This window comes from Chamaea fasciata, unplaced genomic scaffold, assembly GCF_029207755.1.
Source record: "Chamaea fasciata isolate MVZ Bird 193981 ecotype frontalis unplaced genomic scaffold, bChaFas1.0.hap1 SCAF_1, whole genome shotgun sequence".
NCBI lineage: Eukaryota > Metazoa > Chordata > Aves > Passeriformes > Sylviidae > Chamaea > Chamaea fasciata.
The window spans coordinates 50,874,261-50,897,926 of NW_027094086.1; the positions used below are offsets into that span (position 1 = coordinate 50,874,261).

At 39.1% G+C, this 23,666-nt stretch overlaps 1 protein-coding gene across 1 annotated transcript in view; it reads left to right on the plus strand.

Annotated features, from left to right (window-relative positions):
* ARHGAP28 (Rho GTPase activating protein 28) overlaps positions 1–23,613 on the plus strand; it is a 73,950-nt gene extending 50,337 nt beyond the window's left edge. The window contains exons 4-15 of the mRNA XM_066183171.1: positions 2,153–2,240; positions 4,143–4,300; positions 8,241–8,406; positions 8,519–8,610; positions 9,962–10,039; positions 13,208–13,370; positions 14,532–14,614; positions 17,525–17,722; positions 18,424–18,567; positions 20,709–20,863; positions 21,554–21,618; positions 23,429–23,613. Of these exons, the coding sequence (XP_066039268.1) occupies positions 2,153–2,240; positions 4,143–4,300; positions 8,241–8,406; positions 8,519–8,610; positions 9,962–10,039; positions 13,208–13,370; positions 14,532–14,614; positions 17,525–17,722; positions 18,424–18,567; positions 20,709–20,863; positions 21,554–21,618; positions 23,429–23,520 (1,482 nt within the window). The 3' untranslated portion in view covers positions 23,521–23,613. The remainder of the gene's footprint in view (positions 1–2,152; positions 2,241–4,142; positions 4,301–8,240; positions 8,407–8,518; positions 8,611–9,961; positions 10,040–13,207; positions 13,371–14,531; positions 14,615–17,524; positions 17,723–18,423; positions 18,568–20,708; positions 20,864–21,553; positions 21,619–23,428) is intronic.
* The last annotated feature ends 53 nt before the right edge of the window (positions 23,614–23,666 follow it).

The window sequence follows — 23,666 nt, forward strand, 5'->3', positions numbered from 1 at the left end:
AGCTGTCCCAGTTTATTTAAGGACACTTGGTCTTTCATATTCATTGAGAGAAGGTCTTCAAAAATTCTTTAATTTTTTTTACACTACAGAAATAATCTGAATCTTTAAATTCATGCATTAAAAAGGTTTTATTCCCAGTCTTTCTAACATTAAAAAAGTAAAGGAGGCGGGGTGGGGGAAGGAAGGCATTTTCACAAAAGAGACACAGATTTGGTTTCATTATGTACTCTCGCTGTGGAGACTGGGAAATGGAACTGAGAATATGACATTTTCAGGTACCCCAGTTTTTGGGCACAAATCACATTATTCAATTCCCCAGGCTAGGGCCGCCTGCTGCCAGCCCTGCTGGGTGCCAGGCAGAGGTGTGCAGTCCACTCCATCTTCCATATCTGTGTCTGCCAGCTCTGCCCTGCTTATCAGAACCAGGTTACTGCAGGTGCTTCACGACTCATTTCACCCATGTAACAAGGCTGGAAAGGGGTTTTTCTTAATAAACTTGACTGACTGTAAATCTGTTCTGAATATTGTTCATGGGGTCAGACATTTTGAGCACTGAAAGTAGATGAGCCAGTTCCTAATATTTACCCTTAATTTCTCCATCTGGATCTTAAGCAGAAGCGTAACTACTTTTATGGTTGATTTTCCCAAATTGCTAAGGCAAGTTTTGCCATCCTCTCCACTTCTGTACTCCCACCTGAAATTTATAGTGCTTTTTTATGTCCTGCAGCTTTTTCTGTAAATGTTGTGGGATTTTATCATAGAAGTATCCAGTTCTCTTTTTTAAAAAATCAATGGTCCTTACAGTCTTCTGGCAAAGGAAGTCCATGTGACTCAGATCCTGTTTGCTATCAAGTTCACAAGCCATTGAATGGACTCTCTCAGGAGAGATTTTTTTCATGTTACATTTGACTTTGCTACCCGAATAGCTCAGAGGATAAGACTGAATAAAACAACTGCGACATTATTTCAGGCTTCCAATTGGAAGAGCTGCTTGTCTTTTAAATATCTGACATTTTTTTAACAGCCTGAGCACTTCTCTTGCACATTGACTACGACTGGGGAAAACAGACTTTCTGCCCTGAGGCATTGCTACTTGTTGATAAACAGCCAATTTAGCAATTTAAAGAGCAATTAAAAGAGGTGGTATTAAGGGTTCATGGGGGCCTACAGCTGAAGGTTCAGCTGGAAAACTGGGTCTGTTCCATCAGGCTCAGGGTGTGTGAGACAGCAGGTTTGAGAAAGGTTGAGGGCTTCAGGGGCTCCCATAAGGGTGCAAATAACAGCAGAAAAGATAGCAGACAACTTTGGAACATTGTAGTTATTTTCACTGAGTAACCTTCAGAGCACATTTTAAATTCCTGACCTTGTATTTCTTTGGTTTTTTTACTCAAGAACAAGTAGTTTAGCTGCTAGTGCCCATGGAACACGCTCAGATTTATCTTTATGAGTCACTAAACTGCAGAGGACAAGGCTAAAACTCCACTGCTAAGAGGGGACACTGCTTGAAAGTCACCCCCTGGACTGCCAAGCCACTTCTGTGAAGTGCAGAAAGACTTCTGGAATGGAAATAAATGAATTTGATTATGGAAAAGTCTTTCTTTGTTCCATCTTTTTTTTTTTTTTCTTTTTTTTGCAGTTCACTGATAAAAGTATTAGTGTATAACCTATGGGAGGACATCCATCCTTTAATAACTTTCTGGTGCCCAAATCACAAGAGATAGCAGACAGACTGATTTCTGACAGGTCCCTGGGAATAGCAGGTACTCAACATGTGCCAGAGAATCTTCAAAAAGATTTGTCGCCAAGATTATTAAAGCCAGGATGAATTACAATTTGCAGAGGACCTTTCGGTTAGTCTAATTTTGTACAGCAATTTACTTAGCTAATTTCAGTCATTTTATTGGACAGGACTCATTAGGTACAGCAAGCTGCAATATTACTGACCTCCACGTGGTCTAAATCTGTGCAGTCTGGGGAAGATTGGTTCTCAGGCTTGGCTATGAAAGACATACTCTGAAGAATCACAACAGGTTGTTTAATCTTGTCAAGAGAGTGTAAGCTGAGAATGATACACCTTTGCTTGACCTGTAGCAGTTTCTGTCCATAGACTTTTGCCTTCACTGCAGTCTGATCATTTTTCCTTGCCTATCAGCCCACATTTGAGACAGTTCCAGTGTCACCAGTATCTTCTAATGGTATCCAGCTTCCTGGGCAGAAGCCAGTTTGGAAATCAGTTAGCTGTGAGTATGACAATATGTAACCAGTGTTCACTTCCTCTTAGTAAAATGACAGACAGAAAGACCCTTTTGTGGTTCAGAGGTTAGTCCCCTCTTTCTTGTTGGGGCAGTGCTTCGTATATTTCTTTAAAACCATTGTCAGCTTATTGTCATGCAGGAACCAAAGTTTCCCATTAAAGACCAACACTGTACAGACACAGACTGCTGCCTTTGAGGCATCAGCATCTGAAAAATGCTGATCATTGCAATGCTGGGAATGTAAAAATAATCTGTAATCAATATCATGCAGAATTTCTCCAAAATATGTCATCAGTGTATTCTCTTGTTGCAAATCAAAGAGGCATATTTCCTCCACATTTCTTCTCCAGTACTGCAGAAATTGTAGTGTTAGAAATTTATAATTTTCCTAGTTCTGTCCTGTTACTCTGATCTATGAATGTGTTATCCCTTAAATGCTTTGCCCTGACAGTGGTTGGCAGTGCTAATGAAAGTAGTAGCTCTTCTCTATTCAGCGTCTGGATAATTGTCAGCACCCTTCCACGACAATGTCCATCTCTTAGTTTGAAAGCTCTTCCCACCACCACTGTTCAAGGCTTTACTAAAGGGATATTAATACCCAAATTTCTAAACTAGTCCCTTGGATGTTTACCTCTGGATACAGTGCCACAGACATTTTCCTTGATGACAAAACATGCTCTGCTGATACTTCTGCTCTGCGAGAAGTTTTGCTGAAACAGATGGGGAACCAAATGCCCAGGGGTACCATGGGCAGTCTGTGGTCCCGGGTCCAAGGGTGGAAAGAGAGATGAATAAACCCTTAAATGTCTTGGACACTAGACAACAACTAAAGCCACAGTTCAGAAACCAGAAGCCACTTAACTTTTTTCATATCAGACTTGTAAAATAAGTGGTGTTGCAAAAAAGTCCCTGTAACTGTAAATGCAAAGATTCAGAGAACATGGGGCATGCACAAGTTTATAAGACATGTAATGTTTTTTTAATTCACTTTCTGATTGCCATGGGTTTTGAATACATTTGTTTCATGTTAGTAAATTCTTCTCTGCAGTCCTGGGGGCTGAAATTTTACTTCACTTTCTATTAAGTTTATGATTCCATCCCAACTGGGTTTAGGAGCTGAACCTTACAGGAAAACTAAAAATTGACCTGAGATACTAGAGATCCATCAGGAAAGCTGGCAACCCTGAAACTCATTTATGTTATCACACTTTGGCCTCCATGACAATAGCGTAATTCTGGCCTTGACTGTACTGATTACAAAAATTTTCCTCTGACATCCAGTAATTTAAGGAGGTGAAATAATTTTAGAGAAGAGCAATAAGTCATTTCACAATATCTACTATGAATTCCAGTAGATACAGTGTTTCTTAAATTGGAATATTGCACATTTTGCCCTGTTAGGTGCTATACACCTAAACTATCAACAGTGAGAAATATGTGTATGTGACCACATAAAATATATGCACAATGTCTTGTGATTGTAAATAAGTCATCAGTAACCTGAGAAACTGTGTCAAAAGCATTTTTCTGTCAAGATCTTTTATTTTTAATTGTTCATTTCACAAGTGCCACCACAGTTTGCTGGCCTGGGAAGACAGGGATGGAGTAAAAATACTTGGTAATTCCTGATAAACAGGAAGTTCCAGCTTGACTATCTTTCTCACAGAAAGCAGCAAATTAAATCATCTAAAATGAAAATAGGGATTTTATTTCTAAGGGGTTATTTCCTCAAGACAAAACAGGAACATGCTGTGGTTTGCACTGAAATTCCTCTTTGAAGCACTTCCTTTATTACTTTCTCAAGAATTTTGTCTTTTTGGTTTGATTATTTAATGTCTCTGTACTAAATGCAATTCATCATTCATATATAATTTCCCTTATTTTCAGCTAAGAGCTGTCTAGACTGTGGAATAGATAAAGGCAGCCCATCCATAACAGAAGAGCTCTCCTATGATGTCTCTTTCTCAGAATCCATTACAGTCCTTCCAAAAACCCAAGAGTGGCCGAAAAACCAGAGGTTCAAAAAGGAAGACTCGACTTTGCCAGTAAGTTTCTTCTCCATATATTTCCTTGATTGTTTTCTTTAACAGAGCGATTTCCTGCTTTATATCCCCAGCATACTGGAGTCTGTTAAGATACATGATATGGCCTTTGTAGTGTGTGCTTTGTAGAGGCTTCTCAGTGTGCCTGCCTACTGCCTGTGTTTGATTCCCAAAGTTAATATGGATATCCAAGCCAGGTTATTACTTGTGCCCATCATGAACTTGTGCACCCAGATGAGTATGTGTAACTCACTCCACAAATACTGCATCATCCACAGTTTTTTCACACAGAAATAAAAACTGCTTATTTGCATTAAAAATAACAATTATTTTCATTACTGGTCAGCTTTCCTACTTTTTTCCCCCACAGATTATCTGCCTTTGTTAAAATATGGATTTAAAATTGCTTTGCAGGTGAAGGGAGGAAAGCAAACTTTAGTCCTGCAGCAGTACTGGCTGTTTCCAGTCAGTATTGAGTGCAATCACACTATAGGAGATCCTGCATGAATTGTTCGAGAAAAGTTTGCCATATTATCCAACCAGACACACACTGAGCAGTTGTGTCATTATCTGGAACTATTTAATGAAGTCATGGAAGTCAATTTTCTACTTACATCAGCCCTTACAACCTCCATCACTGAAAACTGGAGCATCAATTTAGTGCTTCCAATACCACCACTTTAATGACATGTATGAAATAACTGTAAAGTATTTGGAAAAATTTCCTGAATGTTACGATGTCCTGAGGTCCCAGACTAATCTGAAATTGTTACAATCCACACAGACATTGAATTATCTGAGAATTAGTCAGTTGTCCTTCTCAGATTCCACCAAGGAAGAAGAAGCTGAGATGCAGAAGTAAGCTTTTATGTTGAACGATAAGACACCAAGTAGATTGCATATCTTGTGTGAAATCCCTGTGCCTTTTTTGTATGTCTTTGATTGTTCGGGTTTGTTGCTTTGTTTTGGTTTGTTTTTTTGGGTTTTTTTTTTTTGTGGGGATAACTTGGTGTTCTGTGGAGAGTAAGGCTATCTCTGCATTGATCATGATTTTGGCCTTTGCCACAACACATGCACACTCACAAATTGTTCTGTGCAACTGCACAGACAATTCCTACTTGACAGAGCAGGGAAAGTAATGACAAAGAGGGAAAGGACGGTGCCATGTTGAATATTATGAATCTCTGGATTCATGATTGTTTAACTTTAGAAAATGCCAGTATTTGCTGGAGTTGAACTGCTCTGCATGCAGGACATAATTTTGTGAGCTCAGAATACCACACAAGAAACATGCCAGGTCATTGCAGAGTGTTTCTGAATAAAGTCAACAATCATAGCTGTTGGCATTGGCCTTTCCCTTACTTCATCTGCTGCCACTTGTCGTATTTGGGATTTTCCCATAATGACTCAGGCTGTAATGGGCCTCAGCAGAAAAAGCACCTCTCGCTCTGTTACACTGAGCAACCAGTCACCTACATTTAGGACTGTCCCTCCTTCCCCATGGTGGGACAATGAAGCTACACTGGAGGCTGTGCAACATCACACTTTTTCCAGGGCAGGTCTGGCAACATAGACAACTTCACTGATGGTGTGTACAGAGCTGCACAGAGAGATACTATATATTGTAAAATAGCACGTCCCCTGCTGCAGGGAGTTCCCTGACTCCTACAAGAGTCAACTCGACATCCCCAGGAGCATAGGGATTTCCCCAAAGTACATGTGATTTCTGCAATGTGGGACCATGATCCATGTGACTTGGTTGAAGGTATTACAGAACTACAAGTCTGAGTACACTGCACAGTTCCACATAGAAACAACATCACAAAATATCAGACAAGATCCTTAGCCAAAACATTAGTAATCTAATTTCAGGATAGCACAGCCTCCTTCAAACCTGCATATTACGCCACTGTAAGAAAAAACACTGGAAAATTGTGACACAAGACAGAGAAAGCCATCCCCAAAATTCGTATTAACCACAGCATCACATCATAGTGACCATAGGAGTCAAACAGCCACTGTGGAAAAATCTTTGTAGTACCCGTTTTAATCAGTTTTGCAGTGCTTAGGATTTTTTCTCTTTCCCCCCAGAAAATATATATAAATAGTCTGGGGTTGGTTTTTTTTTCTTTTTTTCTTTTTTTCAAGGTGATTTATTGCATTTTGACTACTGTTACACTTTTTGCATCACTGGAACCAAAAGGTGTAGATATTCTTTAGTATTTTATGTGTCTTCAGAAGGCTATCCCCCATGCAGCTTTTGTTACATTAAGTCTCAGAATAAAGGTAACAGTAGAATTGCTACATTCTAAGGAGGGAATATTCTGGGCTAAAAATGCCCCAGGCAGCATGTGAGTTATTCCATTCCCTGTACTCTTTCTCCTTCAGTTATTGTTAACCCCTATTTAAAGACGATATGCAATGTAGTTTGTGAAGTCCTAAACTACATGATCTAGGTGTGCTTTCTACTCTCTTCCTTTTGAAATCTGGTGTAAGTTTAATTTTTGTTTGTTCAGGGGTTTTTTTGTTTGTTTGTTTACCTTTTTCTTAATCAGTTTGACTGGCTTAATTTAAAGATGGGTTAAACCTTTTGAGTCCAAATTTGTTAAAAAAATGAAGGTCTGAGCAGAAATCTCCAGAAGCAAAACATCACTAGAGGCTGAGTTTCCACTCAGTTCCCTAAAGGAAGGAGATGATTTGTAATACTATTTATTTATGCCTCTGACTAACAATTCCTGGTTTAAATTACAACAAATTTAAAAAATATATACAAGACCAAAGATCCACAGTTCTTTGAAAAGCATATTTTTACTATGACTTTGTTATTATGTCTAACAATTATGTCAGAAACTGATGGGTGTTTGTTCTTTTTGACATTTGTACAAATTCATCTGTCATGATGCAACATTCCTGGCTTTGGTTCATGACAGTGAAGTTTCTAAAATATGTAGACATCTTCACATGACCCCAAATTACTCAGTATAATTTAGTTCAAGTCTACTTGAATAAACTATCTGTTAGCTGCTGGGAGTCCTGTTTCTAAGCTTTCTTGAGTAATAAAAAAACACCACTAAGTTGGGTTTCTGGACTAAGTAATTTTGCTTCTGGGCTTTTCCTCAGATCTTTAGTTTGAACTCCCCTGTAAGACCTCATAAATTAATAGCATTATGCAAAGCAGGCATGGATTCATTACACACACAACTGATACAGAACTATATCCATGATTAACTGTGACAGCCACTTCAACAGCATTCAAAGATGTTTTGGGGAGGGCAGAAGCAGAGCAAAATACTACATCCTGCTGAAACTGGGCAAAACTTTTAAAGAAGCACGTAACTCATTTGTTCCAGATGAAGTACAGGCACTGAGGTGCTGCAGCATCATTTCTCAGTCAAACTGCAAGGGAGCACAGTGAGCCAGAAGCTCAGTTTTATGTTCAGATGGATGCAAGCTGTCACCATACCAGGCCAATCTACAGGGCTACAGTTTGTCACTGTAGGACACAAAAGAAAGACTCCAAATATTTCAGAAGGCAAAGAGCATAGAAAAAGAAGGCTTTATTTTCTAATTCTTACTACCTTTTATAAGGTGTTCCGATACAGACTTAACATGATTGGTGAATAAGAATGACACCTTGCTAATCCCATTAGTTAACTAGAGAAACAGCAGAACACCACCTGGGGATTGTTTCGAGAAAGGATGGTTGTTTGCCAAGATTGTTTTGAGAAGGAACTTTCTTGAGAAATTTTTCCTTGGGAAAAATTTAGCTATGAGGCTAAAATCTCTCAGACCCAGAAATGTCAGGCCCACAACAGTTCATCTCTTTATTGTTATCCATCTACCTGAATGTGACCTCCAGTCACATACGCACATCTCTTTTAAAACAATTCACTTCCTGTAACTTTTGAGCAAATTATGATTCAACCCTACATCTCTACTGCAGAAGTTCATTGTCCGGAAGAGCCGTTTTGGACTAACAGAGGTGGGGGACCTCTCTCCCGAAGACATGAAGAAGATCCGCTACCTCTCCCTGATCGAGCTCACGGCCTTCTACGACGCGCTGGGCGTGGAGCTGAAGAGGAACCGCGTGGAGAGGGTGCGGGGACGAGGTACCATGTGTGGCGTCCCCTTTGCATTCACATCCATGTTCATCAGCTTTGAAAGGAGATGCTTACAGGGCCGCGTTTCCTTGTTTTCACATTTGTTGTTGTTATTTTTAAGAGAACGGTCTTTTCGGAGTCCCTCTCACTGTCCTGCTGGAGAATGATCAGAAGAAGGTTCCTGGTATAAAAGTACCTCTTATTTTCCAAAAAGTGAGTATCTCTTGGCCTGCTTGGTCACTAGGATTTGCTTTTCCACTATTTGCATTGACACTCAAAAGAGTCATCAGATAAGAGAAGTTTCTGACAGGCATTAGAGACTGGCAAGTGTCTGCAGACTGTCTGAATATTGGGTTTGAAAACTTTGTGACAAGGAGAGAAAATCTCCTCCTTTTTTGGTTTTTATCTGTGGTGGGGACCGATTTTGATTTGTGTAATTATGTGATACCACGCAGGACACTTTGGGGAAAAAATGTCTTTCTGTTCCCCCTTTTTCATTAAATAGAGAAACAAGCAAAATTATGTGTGTGCAGAACTGGCGAAGATCAGTTGTCTTAGGAGTTGTAATTTCACATTAATTCAAACCGTTGGTATTACTTAGCTACTGTTTCCAGAATGGAAATGATGTCCTCTCATTGAGGTTTGGATGACAAGACAAGGGTATTTAAATGAGACATTTGGCTACGGAGGGATACCTTGTGGACGTCTTGGAGGCAGGTACACAGGCACAAATACGTGTGCAATTGCACAGATTTACGCAGGCCTGAAATGGAAACAGGTTTCCCTGTAAATAGTGACAAAAGGAGAAGTGTTGGGGCGTGTCAGGGGGAAGACTGACACAACTTGAGTATTTACATGACTTTGCAATTAGCTCCACTGCTGCCCTGTCAAGATAACATTGGAAAGTAGAAGAATCAAGGTTAGGGCAGGAAGCAGATCTGATGGTGAAAATCCAGAGCTATATGATTAAATGCTGGGAATTTTTTTCCCTCAATATTCAAAATTATGTAAATTCAAACCTTGGCCTTTTTTTTTTTCTTTTCTTTTTCTTTTTCTTTTTTTTTTTTCCTTTTAATAATCAAGTGGAGTGGAAAGTTTAGTCCCCTATTCACAGAAATTTCAAAATAAAATATCCTGGGATCATTTTCTGATCTGAGTTCTCAGTTCCAAAAAACCTATGTTATCTGTAGACCTTTCCATTGTGCTCCTTGGGGCACACTTAAACATTTCTCAGAGGTTATTTTTCCTTCAAAACAGCATTGTGTTTAAGTGTTTCATTAATACATTTATGTGTTAATTGTTCTATGGCAGTGCCAACTCTCAAGTCAAGGACAGAGGGGTTTATTGCGTTAGCAGTTTTCTATACTCTGCATACTCCTTACTTCAGGATCAGGACTGTGAAGACAAATTAGGCAGATATGAGCTGGTTGGATTTCATTAGCTGATTCCATAGAGGTGTATGTTTTTCAGATTAGTTTAAAGGATATCTAGATTGAAAAGAAAGTCAGGAGTATTTTTAAGCACTTCTGAATATTTTCCTGGATTTTTTTGTCTCTTCTGTCAGCTGCTGCTCAAGCTTGAGGAGACAGGTTTGGAAACTGAAGGAATTCTGCGGGTTCCTGGATCTGCCTCCAGAGTCAAGGTATACACCCAAGCCGGTTTTCTGTCTTCTGGACCACAGACTCTATGTAAAATAATACACAATACACACAACTTCAGACTGCACGTGTATACTGATCTGTGTAGCTCAGCATTCCTACTCCTGCCAGTGAAAGGTCAGATTAGTTCCTGGGAACCAATAAATCACAGACCATTTGGTCTATTACTTTGCTTTAGTTAACATTCTATGTAAAGCACAGTCTTGATGTTGAATGCGATTTTTCTCCACAAAACTTTTGAGACATCCTTTCAATTTATCTCTGTCACCCAGAATTGCTGTGATCTTATCTCTGTTTTAATTTATTTCAGAAATGCAGAGTTCCTAAACTGAGTGAACATCAGATAAAGATCTTATTCTATGTCATTTTAACCTCTGTGTCATTTTATTTTTCATTTATCATCTGTCATCTTGTAATTTCACGTTCCAAGTGAGAGAAATTTGGCCTCTGTTCACTGCTGGCAGCCTGAACTACTGCATTTTCACAGGCTATTTGTGGGCTATGAACATAGTATAATTGGCACCCAATAACCTGACACTGTGGGCCAGTAATATTTGCAATTGTTTCTCCAGACCAACTTCATTCCAGAAGCTGGATGAGGCAAAATAGAAAAACAAGGCAGTTTTTTGTTTGGTTGGTTTTTTTCCTGGGCTTATAAGAGTCCATCTCTTTCCCATATTTTTGCTTTTCTTTTCCTCAGGCTTTTTTTGATCCGGTTTAAGCAACACCTTACAGTGCATTGAGGCAGGAAGTCTCAACATTGTGGCAGCCACATAAATGGTGGGGATTGCTTAACAATTGGGTGGGCTGTGGATTATAAAAAATGGCTGAAGAAGAAAAGGCAGCATTACATGAAACATACCAGAGACAGGCAGCAGCATCCCAGCTCCTTTGACTCTGTGCATTGATAAAAGTACTCAGAGCCTTGAGAAGCTTCACATCTTGTAGGAGGGAACTCCTAACTTGCCCTGTACTTTTCAGCTTCCTCATTTTTTCATACAAATGCTTGAAGGTTATTTCACACAATCAAATTTTTCCAGCCTTCCCATGGAAATTACACAGCAGGGCTGTGCTCTAATTCAATTATTTTCATATTCTTTGCATACACTGTGCTGTGTCTTGTTCACTTCTTTTTCACAGCCTGTATCCTGGGAGCTGCTGAGATATGACTTCATATGCAGCTCCTGTATACTACATGTTAAGTTAAACTGCCCATATGAAAGTTTTAAATTATTTCAGTTTTGGTTTAATTTGAGTCTGGCCAACAAACCAACGAGCGAGAGATAGTTTTTCAAACCAGATCCAGATTTCATCCTTCAAAAGCCTTCATGCATTATTATGACATTAGGACTTAAGGGCATTCAAACTTTATTTCAGTCTTGTTTGGAGAAAGAAAAGGCACATGGAAATGATTAAATGTTACTCTTCTATAAAACAAAGAATAGAAGAAATTAATACAAGCTTTCCTCTGTAACAAAAGCTCCAGTGAACCACAACTGTATGGTAGTCTAGTGAGAGATCAGTCATGTTAAAAAAAAATTGCAACACATATTTTAAAAGTATTAGATGCATACATAGATACAAGTATAAGAGGCAGGGGAGGGAGGGAATTGAGTGTATAAAATACGTGCTTACCTGTGTGGAGATACATGTATGTATAAGTGTGTATATATATGTATATATATTAAATGTGTTTGTGTTTCCAAAACCTTGCTTTCTATTTTTCTGGCTTTCTCCCAGTTCTCAGCAGAAAAATGTGGAGTAGATTTCTGTCCTCTTGTACTTTTGATGAAGTGAGGATTTCTGTTCCACATTTCCAGTCAGTTACAGGAGAGAATTCAATCTAGGTGTTTGTATCGATTATGTGCAAAGGATGTGAATACAGAGGAAGCTGAGATAGCCCAGATTAAAAGCAGTGAAATGTGCTAGTAAAAATGAGACTGTAACATCTTATGCCAAATCCTGAATGACTTTCTACTTCCGTCTGTGCAACCATTCTACTTCATTATGTGTGACTGTACTTGATATGTAATTTCCTTCCATTCATGTGAGACGTGGCAAACAGAATTCATTTTTAAAAGCTTTGCCTAAATGGACTGAACTTTTTGCATAATATTAAAGTACATCTGACAAAGTCATGATCTGAAACCAAATATTTACTGCAGATATATTTTGTCATAAATGGTCTCATAAAAAGCAGCAACAGACTTCCTATGGATAGGACAGTGTTTTACCAGTAATAATTGTGAAATCAGCCTTATTTATAGATATCCTTATATTAAAATACTGTCCTTCAGTATTTTTAACTCAACAGTTTTTTGAGGAGCTTGCATTTTTCAAACAGTGATCTCAGTTTGAAGCCAAATCCTGTTCCTACTAGGAACTTTGCTGAGTATTTCCATTTCACATACGTGTTTTGAGCACTGGTTATTGACCCTCCAGAACTAAACTGACTTCTGTTATGGAGCAGGATGCTGCCATTGGAGAACAAGGGGTTTAAATGGGAACCCAAAATGGTATCATCATCAATTCTATCTTAAACCTCTCCTGTGGTTTTGTTTTTTTTTTTTTGGGGGGGGAGGGTTATACATTAAAGTTTTTCTAACAATAATGGTTTTGTATCTTTATTTTTCTACAATTTGACCATATTTAACTGTAATTATCCTAACATAAAACTTCTTTTCAAAGATGGGAGGACCTGAATTTTAAGCCATTTGCTCAAGGCCCATGGATTCAGACTATCTAGCAAGTTCACTGGCAGAGAGGAAGAAATACCACTCCTTTGTGACTTAAAGGTCAAAACCTCTGGAGAGTGTTTTAAACAAAAAGAACAGCTGTGCTAACTAAATTTTCTGCTTCTAGTTCTAAGACATTGCACAAAATTGTCTGTCTTTAGGACGGTTCAAACTCTTCACTGGCAGAAATCTAGCTATACCAAACCCAATTTAGCCTGGGTTGCCAAACATCTGCAGGAACTTGACTTGTTAACCTGCTCTGAACTCCACATGGCTGTACCTAGTCTGTCACTGGTTTAGGGCTGCTTTAGTTCGAGTGCTGTACAAACCTGCCTGCTGCTTGTAATGGGATTTCTGAAGTGATCACAAAATGCTGGATCAGCAGCAGTAACTGAAGGCCAAACGTTTGTCTTTCAGAATCTCCGTCAAGAACTTGAGGCAAAATTTTATGAAGACACTTTTGACTGGGACCAAGTACGAAATAACGATGCAGCAGGACTGCTGAAAATGTTTATAAGAGAACTCCCGAGCCCACTCTTCACAGTAGAGTATCTGCCTGCATTCATCACACTAGTAGAAAGTATGTGGAAATGGAGTTAATATGGACTGATAATATGAGAAAATGCAAGAGTAGACATTAATTTTTTTTCTCTTTCTGAAGTATATAGAGAAAAGTCACATTAATTTTTTTCTCCCTCTGAAGCAGAGAGAAAAACAGACCCAGTGCTTTGCCTAAATATTTGAATTTTCTGCAAGATTTTGTTTTCAAATGAGAAAGGTGTCTGCATTCAGCTAATAGCACAGGCTTGTTGTGTGAACAAAACAACTGTTTAATGTAAAATTTGAAACCTGTGAGTAAACAGTGACTGAATAATGACTTTCATATATAGATTGATTCACATTAAGTTTCACAAATGAAAATTTCTGCAAGGTAAACTTAAATCACTGTCCTTTATCTACTGGACCTACTGGACCTATTTTATTTCTCTTAAAATTTATGTTGAGGTCAGACCATTGGTACAGAGATATGTGTGAGCACAGGATGGTTCAGGCAGCTGGGCTTTGTTTTGAGTGTACACACACCCTCTCAATCTCAGTACATTTTGTTCATTTCTCTTCCAGGAAGAATGCAATTGTACCTTGCCATACCTTTGATTTCACTGTAAAGTCACTTGAGTTAGGACAGACAGTCTCAGGATGGTGAATGTAGAAGCAAATTGGTACAGAAAACTGGGGATCTTTATATAATAGGTTGCAGTCATGCTTTCAGTGTCTCCATGAGTAGCTTAAAGGGCAGAAGGAGGTGACCTCTTCCCATAAACTTCACATACCTGAGTGTGCTCCTTGTGAGTCCCAGGCCGCATCCAGTTACAATGGCTCAGCAGTTTGGAGAAGGCTGAACAGGAGATGTCTGTGCAGAATAAAGTGACTTTATTCCCTACAACAAATACAGATATCTAAGAGAAACTAGCTAGTACTAAAAATTACTGGATTGTTACTGTGTAGATTGAATTTTATAGCGCCTCGTGTCCCCGTGTGATAGAGATCCTAGATGATGAGGGAAAATCCCACTCTTTAAGGTATTTTGATATTTGGGGGAAAGTGTATGGTTAATCAACACCTAAGCATGCTAGTCTCAACCAGGCACAAGCTGGTATTCCTAGAACTGCTGACACACAAGGTTTTAGAACAAACCAATTGCAGTTGGGATTTGAAAAGTATTAATTATTCATGTCCTTAGAAATCTCCAAGATCAAGTTACAACTACAAGCTTTGCATCTGTTGATCATGCTGATGCCTGAAGCCAACAGAGACACAGCCAAGGTAAGTTCTTCATTTGCTATCACCCACCATCTGCGATGCTTTTGACTTTTAAATGAGAGACTCATTTTTTTCAGATGCTACACCAGGAAAGTATTCTGGTGTGGTTTTGATTATTTCCTTGAAAAGATGTTCAAATTTCCTGGCTGTCATTTCTTTTACAAGCAATTAAGAAATAGTTGCTGGGGGTATCTAGCTGCTGGATTTCAGGCATCATTATTATGGAGCACTTGTTTCTAAGAGGCATATTCCTCACTTAGTTTGGACAAAGTTTCAATTTTCAGAAAATCCAGAGTTTCTGGATTTTCTGTATAACTGAAATTCTCCAGGATGAATTTAAAAGAGAAGCTGTCCTCTAGGAGCTTTCCTAGTGCACTCCTGGCACTGGAAGGGCTTCCAGTGCACTGGACCAGACTGCACGATGTAGTCCAAAGTAAAAACATGCGTCTGTAGAAGAGATGTCAGGAGCTCACCCTCAGCTGACTTGCCTTACAAACTGATGCCCACACCTATGTACTATTTCCTGATACAACACAGTGGCTACAAGCATTTTAGGTGCTTGGGAGCTCCCAGATCTGACTGTAGCTGTGTCCTGACTCTAAGAGACACTGGTGCATCTTTGGGCCTGTTTCCACATCAAGGAAACCTGAGTGAACAAGCTTCCTGGGAGCCTCCAGATATTTCATCAGGTCCCCTGCTCATCAGGACCATGCAGGTCTCCCATCTCTGAAAGCCTTTCACTGGATAGTTTAGATTCGACGTTATGAATTCAGGTGCATTCTCTACCTCTATTTATGTATACAGTAACAAGGGACAAGAACGACAACTGTCTTCATAGCACCTGGAAGTTTACTAGTGCTCTGTAAAGAATGGGGGTTGTTTCTGCTACTAAAGGTCATTTGAGCATAGAGCTGCATGTGTAAAACACATGCTAGAGGAGTAGCCTTAATTATTACTTTAATATTAATTAGGCTTCTGTACAAAAATAGAAATGATGACAAAACTCTCTACACAGCTCCACTCTCTTGTCTATGATGAGATTTTAGGAAGTTCTCCAACATAGTTTCTGTTTTTTAATACTTGGGTTTCTAAAAATGTTATTATTGCTATGTCAGGGTACAAAAACAGTGGTTTTAATGGTATGGTTTTTGTGGTTTAACCAAGAGGCAGCTAATACCTGTCATGGTCTAACCCTAGCGAGCAACCAAGCCCATGCAGCCTCTCACTCACTCCCCCAGCCAGTGGGATCGGGGAGAGAAAAAGAAGGGTAAAACTGGAAAATTCATGAGTTGAGATAAATGTAATTTAATAAGAAAAACAAAAGGTGTTCATGAAAGCAGAGCAAAAAAGGGAACTCATCACTTCTCATGGGCAGGCAGATGTTCAGCCATCGCCAGGGAAGCAGGGCTTCATTGCATGTAACAGCTACTTGGGAAGACAAATGCCATCACTCCAAAACCCCCACCCTTCCTTCATCTTCCTCCTACCATTTTATACTGAGCATGATGTCACGTGGTGTGGAATATCCCTTTGGTCACCTGTCCTGGCTGTGTTTCCTCCTGATTTCTCACTGCACCTCAGCAGTGTGGCAGTATGAAAAGCAGAAAAGGCCTTGGCTCTAAGCAAGTCCTGTTGAGCCATAACAAAACAAAATCTGTTTTATAAACACTGTGTTCAGCACAAGTCTCAAACATAATCCCATACCAGTCAGCGTGAAGAAAATTAACTCTACCCCATCTAAAGTCAGCACACCCCCACACAGCCATTCCTTCACTCCTTCCCCCTCCCAGTGGGATGGGTGGGAAAATTTGAAAAGAAAAGTAAAATTAATGGGTCGAGACAATAACAGTTTAATAGGACAGAAATGAAGGGGAAAATAATAATTATTAATTAATTAGAAAACACAAAACAAGTGATGCACAATGCAGTTTTTCACCACTTACTGACTGATGCCCAGCCAGTTGTTGAGCAATGGGCCAAGACAAGTTTTCCCCACAGTGTAGATACTGAGCACAATGCCGTATAGTATGGAATATCCCTTGGGAGTCGGCTTTTCCGGCTGTGTCCCCTCCCAAGTCCTTGTGCAGCCCCAGCCCCCTTGCTGGCAGGGCAGCATGAGAAGCTAAAGATTACACTTGACTAACTGGAAGCACTGCTTAGCAACAACTGAAACATCAGTGTGTTATCAACATTATTCTTATCCTAAACCCAAAACACAGCCCTGTACTAGATACAGGGAAGAAAATTAACTCTCAGCTGAAACCAGAACAATGTTTCTGAAGGGCTCATTGGTAGACCTGAACTCTAACCATAGCTGCAGTCTGTGCTTTTTAATCATTCAAGCAAAATTCTTCCCAAAAGGGGATTTTTTTTCCTTTGATTTTGCCAAGCATGTGCAGAAGTAACATCAATGAACAACCACTTAGCTCTTCTTGCTTTTGTTATCCCAGAATTAAAGCTTGGGGGTTGCTGGCAGAAATTTCAGGTTGTATTACATGTGGGATTGGTACAGATTTGAAGAGAGACTAATCACCCCAAGTGACTGGGAAAAAAAAAGCAATGGCCAGGTACATCAAAATGGACACTCTGTAATCTGTGAAGAAAGTAACTATCCCCTTCCAATACATCTTACCTCTACTATAGGATTCAGACCCTTAGCGTATACTGTATTTGCCTTATAAATTTGGGATTATGCTCTAAATGATAGATAATTTATTAATGTGTATTTTGATAACATTAACTATTCCTCTGTGATTGACACAGGTTGTTGTAACAAAAAATATCAGAGTAATCCAAATACAATGAAATTTCACCTCCAAGTGCAAATATAGAAGCCAGGAATGTGTATTTGAAAATGCTGCATTTCAAAAGTAAATTATTTCCTGAGATAATACAAGTTTTGCTTTTCCCCAGGCCTTTCTTCAGTTCCTAAAGAAGGTGGTTGCTAATGAGGGGAAAAACAAGATGAATTTGTGGAACGTGTCCATGATTGTTGCACCAAACCTCTTCATCTACAAAGGAAAACGCGCGAACCAACAAGAGATGCAAGCAGCCGCCACCACCGCGCACATTGTGAGGCTTTTGATCCGGTACCAGGACATCCTGTGGACAGTGAGTACTACTGGTTCCCCCTTCATGGTTCCTTTACAGTGCAGTGTTTTGCTGTATTCAGGAGATGTGCAGAAATCAGAAAAAACTGACCTTCCAAGGAGAAACAGTTTCTTTGGAAACTGACTGTAGCCTTCCATATCTAGAATGAGGCACCCTGACAGATATTTCTGGATTGAGAGCTACCTTACTTGTCTAAGACATCTATTTTAGCATCAATTGCCTTCTGGAAGTACCTCTCCCAAACCATGTTTGTACACAGTGATGCTTAGAAGAAAGATTTAATCTGGATGTGTAGGTGATACATCTAAACTTGAATGTGATTAGATGTCTGTTTGAAGTCTAGCTCACAATAAAATGGGACAAAAGCATGTCCCTTTTTGGACTTTTGAAGGTTAGCCTGAAGATATTGGCAGTCTCAGCTTGTTTGCTCGTAACAGAGGGAGGGTCTCATGGGGATTGCAAAGACTATCTCCTAATAAAGCTCCTGCAGCTGCAAACATAACTTTAAAGTTTCATACGGTGTGAAAGATGATCGATACTTTCACCAAAGGAATAACTGTAGGTTGTTAGAGGGAGCTGATTGCATGTATCTTCTAGGAATAAACAGAGTTTCTTCTGCCTAAAGTGTGGTGCCCTACTGAAAACTCAACACATTGGGGAAAAATTATTGTGTATTTTCAGATCGGGTTTCCTTCCTCTAGGTCCCATCCTTCCTGATTTCCCAAGTGAGAAAAATGAATGAGGCAGCAATGAACAACAGCAAGAGACAGCTGATGTTTGACAAAGGAGTGAGAAAACTTCTGAGAAGAAAGACCATGGAACGGGAGAGACCTGAAAGACCAGAGGTGTGATAAAAAGATACAGGTTTCAAGGGCAGCTTTAAACAGCCTCCCTCCTTTATTCTGGGTGTGGGGAGGAAATTTTGCCATACAAAATAAGCTGATTTGAGAGTTACCTTGAAAGATGTGCTTCCCAGTCCAATACTCTGATAAGACAAAGTTTTGGGAATTGATTGAGAAAAGGTAAGGAAGGCAGAATGATTTCCAGCAGCCAAAGCGGCCAAGCTAGTTTTTAACCTGTTTCATAAGAAATGGTTGTATGTGGACTGTCCCAGGCAGCAATGATTTGTAGATATTCAACAAATCCATGGATCTGTGGCTGAGTAGTAAGATGGTCCATATTAGGATTAATTGCATTTATCGATGTCCTGGTACAGGCCATTTGATATTCTTCTTGCAAGCTTTAGTCTTAGAGCTTTGCACTAACTTTGTAAGCAGAGAGAAAATTCAGTTTTCCTACCATAGTGTCCCTAGGGTAGGTCCCTGGACTAGGACCAGGACACATAGACATCTAAACTGCGTCTAAATGTTAAGTGTCCTATGAAGTAGATTGTGTTGTTATTCCCTGTATAGTTGGAGGAGAGAGGTGGATACTTTTGAGGATTTCAGGGCTCTGGAAGCTGTCTGGACTTAAGAAAATCTGAGAAAAGAACCTGGGTTTGGAAGGTCTTAAAGCCACCAACTTTTATCTGCTGCCTAGAAACAGAGATTAGGGATTTACTTGGGGTATGCTGCTTTGATAGGCAACTAAAATTACCTTATGTATTAGCTGCAACATACAGTTTGGGCGGCAAGACATGTCGTGTTTCTATGCACAACATACACAGTTCCTATGGCAACTTACATGTATTTTCATGTAGTAACTACCTTTAATAACCTGGAGAGGAAGTATTTAAGTCTTCCATGAATGTTTAAAAGAATAAAGACTGGTGAATTGTAAGAGAAGCAATCAAGGAAACAGTCAAGGACTCTATAGTTGTTGAAGAATAGTCTTGAAGAACAAAAGACAAGACAAATTAGGAAGGAATGATGTCACGAGGTTATGAGAAATAGAGAATGAGCCACTTAGTACAGATAAGAGAGGAAATGCAGAAGGTAATGTATGGGGGAAAAGGTAGAAAGATAAATGTTATGTATGAATGGTGAATCTGTTATAATTCACCTTCCTCAAGAATTTGCCAGCTCTGACTGAAGTATTTTAGGTAAGGTAGGACATACATTGGTGCTGCAGATGGAGACAGAGATGTTTGTTTAAAATGGCCATGTAGACTATTGTTCTGCAAAGTTAAATTCAGCCTGGGAGGAACACAGATAGACTCCTTCTCTGAGGAGAGTCAATTACTGAAGTCATTGCACCTTTGGGAAGACAAGTCCATTGATCGGAGTAATTGCTTTACATCTAATAAAAATGAGGGTAGCCATGGCAAGGAGCTGAAATACGAAGGGTAAATTGGAGGCAAACTCTGTTTGGATAACTGAGTTTAATGTTGAGAGCACTTAACACAATCCCCAGGTCTCAGATGTTCTAAATTACACAGAGACAGAGATTGGAGAGACTATTGTGTTCTGGTCAGCATGGTATTAACTGGATTAGAACTGGAATGCAAACCTTGCTAATTGATTTATCCACCATTAATCATGGAAGTGTGCATAAACTTCATAGATGATCATTTGAACCCTACACAAGGTCAAATTTCAAATTAACAGAAGCCATATGGTACTTGATGTTTTACTGTACACACACTTCAATCTAGTTGGAGATACAGGAAGCAGAAACAGAGAATTGTACCTTTATTCCTCAGGAGAATTTCATCTTTAGAAAAAAGAACAGATATTCTTAATAATTTTTATGTTTTTAAATAAGCAGTTGGTTCACTGACCAATGTTAACAGAAATAAGTTAAAGTTACAATTCAAGGGCTTTACCCTGTATTTATGTGCTGCTTACCAAAGAGTTTGTGTCTTTGTGTTCTATCTGATCTGTGTCTACAAATTTGCATTTGTATGACTGTAAACGTCTTTTGAATAGCCAAGTGAATGCAGGACAGTGAGTTTTGCAAGCAACCTCAAATGAGGTTGCAGAACTGCTTCCAAATTGAGCTACAGCAACATTTGCCTTAGACTTACTCTATTGAATATTGATTTTAGGGAGCTGTCACTTTTCCTCCATACTTGCAGTCTGACATACCCGAGGGGGTGATAAGAGTTTATGCTCCACTGCATTCAAAAGTCTCTATGGCAATTCAACTCAACAGCCAAACAAAAGCCAAAGACATCCTGGCTCGATTCCACTGTGAAAACAGGTGGGTAAAGCAGAACATTTTGTTTTTCCTGAACAACAATGTCAGAACTATAAATGGATTGTTCCCTCTTCGAAGATTCATTGTGTTACAAGAACTCTTTTTCTAATCAAAAATTGCTAATTTATGGTTATGTTGGTCAAAGAAATTTTAACCATTTGTCTTACTCTTTTTATTTTACTTAATAATTGGCTCTTATACAGAATCAGTCTGCCCTCCCTTACACAATTACTAAAAATGTACATTAAACATATATTTATAGACTTGCCACATAGAGAACAAAGGGATTGTTTTACATCTATCCATAAGTCTAGACTGTATTTATTTCTGTAAGATAATAATTATTAACAGTTATGGGAAATGGTAAATTGTGTCTGAAAGTTTTGCTGCAAAGTCTTCCCATGTTACCATATAATTCTGTTCTTTGAATTAATAATATAAAATAAATGGTTTTCAAATATTTAAATATTTAAATTTAAATATTTTAAAATAGAAGGTTCAGTTGACTGTGATGCAGTAACCTACCTCTGTTGCAGATTCATTATTCTGCATTGGTCCATTTGGTAGAAGTTGTTGGTTTTGATGAGGCTGTTCACATGGTAAAAAATACCAAACTTTAGCTTACCATAGATGATGGGTGGTAAGGCAGTGGTTATAACAGAAAGACAGACTGAAAGGTTTTTTCCATCCTAGCCGTGGATCATCACAGAACGTGAGAGGCCAAATCCAAAGTTTACATGAAATTGGAGGAAATATAGGTAAGTCTCAATTTTGAAAAATAATTCTGAATGTCCTTAACCTCCTAAAACACCTCAGGGCAACACTGTTTTGACACAGCTGGGTCTCTCCTACCCTCCAGTCCATTTGGAGGAAAGGAGCCTGCCCCAAAAGCTGTTAGAATCAATGTCATTATTTATTCCAACTCCAGAGTGTCAGGAGGGGCACCCCACAGGAGAGAATGAGCCCAGCGGCTGGATCTCAGCAGCACTTCTTACAGTTTTGCCAAATTCATCTGACCTTTTGCTTACCTTTCTCACTCTTGTAACTGAGCATTTTTCCATGGTTAAGATCCTTAGTCTTCCTCTTGCAAGCACATTCCACCTTGCTGTCAAGCCTTTTTCCAAGACCGCTTTCTTACTGTATGTGTTAACCTCCCACCAATAAAAACCAACAGAATTGTGAATTCAGCCCCTGCACGTATGGGTGTTTTATACTCACACTAATCTGTGTGCTTTATTTAGATTCCTTGCAATAGGGCTTTTGTCTTCTTCTGTTTCATGCAGTGACATTTCTTATGATAACAACAGTGGCTTGCCCCACAACTTTCTGGCCTAAAGGTCAAAAAACATATTTTAATTTGATATTACACAATCCTGGCTCTCTCCTTTTTCTGTTCATACCAAAATTCTGGATGCTCTGTTGGAGTCAGTTGTGAATTATCTAATTAGATTATTACTTATTTCTTCTAGATTCAGCTCTAAGGAGTTTCTGTAAAGTTATTATAAAACATCACACACATACTTCAGCAGCAATCAGGAATCAGTCTTTATTACTGATGATAACACAAAACTAAATTGCATAAGTGATTTGTTTTGCCTGTCCAAACAGGATGACCAACTGATGCTAAAACAGAAAAGCCTTGTGAAACAATCCCAAATATTCCTGCCATGGTCTTCCAAAAAACTGGAACCTTTAATTTGCATCTTGATTTTAAATCATTTTTATAGTCCTAGATCCTTCAGGGTACCTTAGTCCACTGATTATGCATTAATTCATTTATATTGCTTTCACTTGAATAAAATCATTAGGACCCCTGTGACCTTATAAGTAACCGTACAAAAATTTTACCATAATCTTGTGTCACAGCAAAGTAACCTCACCAGTGAAATGACTTCATTACCCCATGTAAATGCAATATAGTCCAACAAATCAACTTAACTCTAGAATTTATTGCCTTATTACTCAACTAAAAGGCACGAAATCCCCATTCTGGCAAAGGCAGCCACAAATTCCTAATCACCAGCTAATGAAAAAGCTGGAGTGCAGAGGATTTTTTTTTTTTTAATTTGCCAGCAAATTGGCAACTCCCAAAAACCTTGTTAGAGTCCCTGCATTTCTTTACAAGCTCCTACTGTATGGGAACACATTGTTTACAGAGCTACCTTTTCAGCATTTAAAAATAGTGTAGAAGTCAGAGAGTTGTAATTTCCAGCTCAGTAAATCCAAAGAAATAAAACCCCCTATACTGTAGCACTTACACTAACAGTGTTGTTGGTGCTTCTAAAGAGACTATACTCACCATTTGACTAAATGTCTTGTCCATCACTCAGTGTAATGCAGGACTTCCTGCCAGGAAGTGACAGTGAATTCATGACTGTCACAAAGTAAAATCATGGGCAAATTTACCAAAGGCCCTCTCTGTATCCAGGCAAGATGTTAGCTGGATGGACACACCAAACTAGGCTTGCTGCCTGCATGTCAGAGAAACGTTCAAGGACATTTTAACACAGCTCTGTCCCTATGTGCTCAGAATATCCTGTGATTCATGGCTGACAATTTCCTTTTCAGGTCAGCACTGTCTGGATCCAGATGCATTCATGCTAGATGTCTACCGTGCAAATCCTCAGGCAGAATGGGTGATAAAACCAAAAGCCAGCTGAAGCAGAAGGCAGCAGTATACTGGACAAAACCCGAAAGGACAAGAGTGATGCCTGTCATTTTAAGCAGCTCTTGCAGAGACAAAACGAAATGGTAGCTACAGGACATCATTCCTTCCTACTGTACTGTCCAACTGATGGTCAGCACA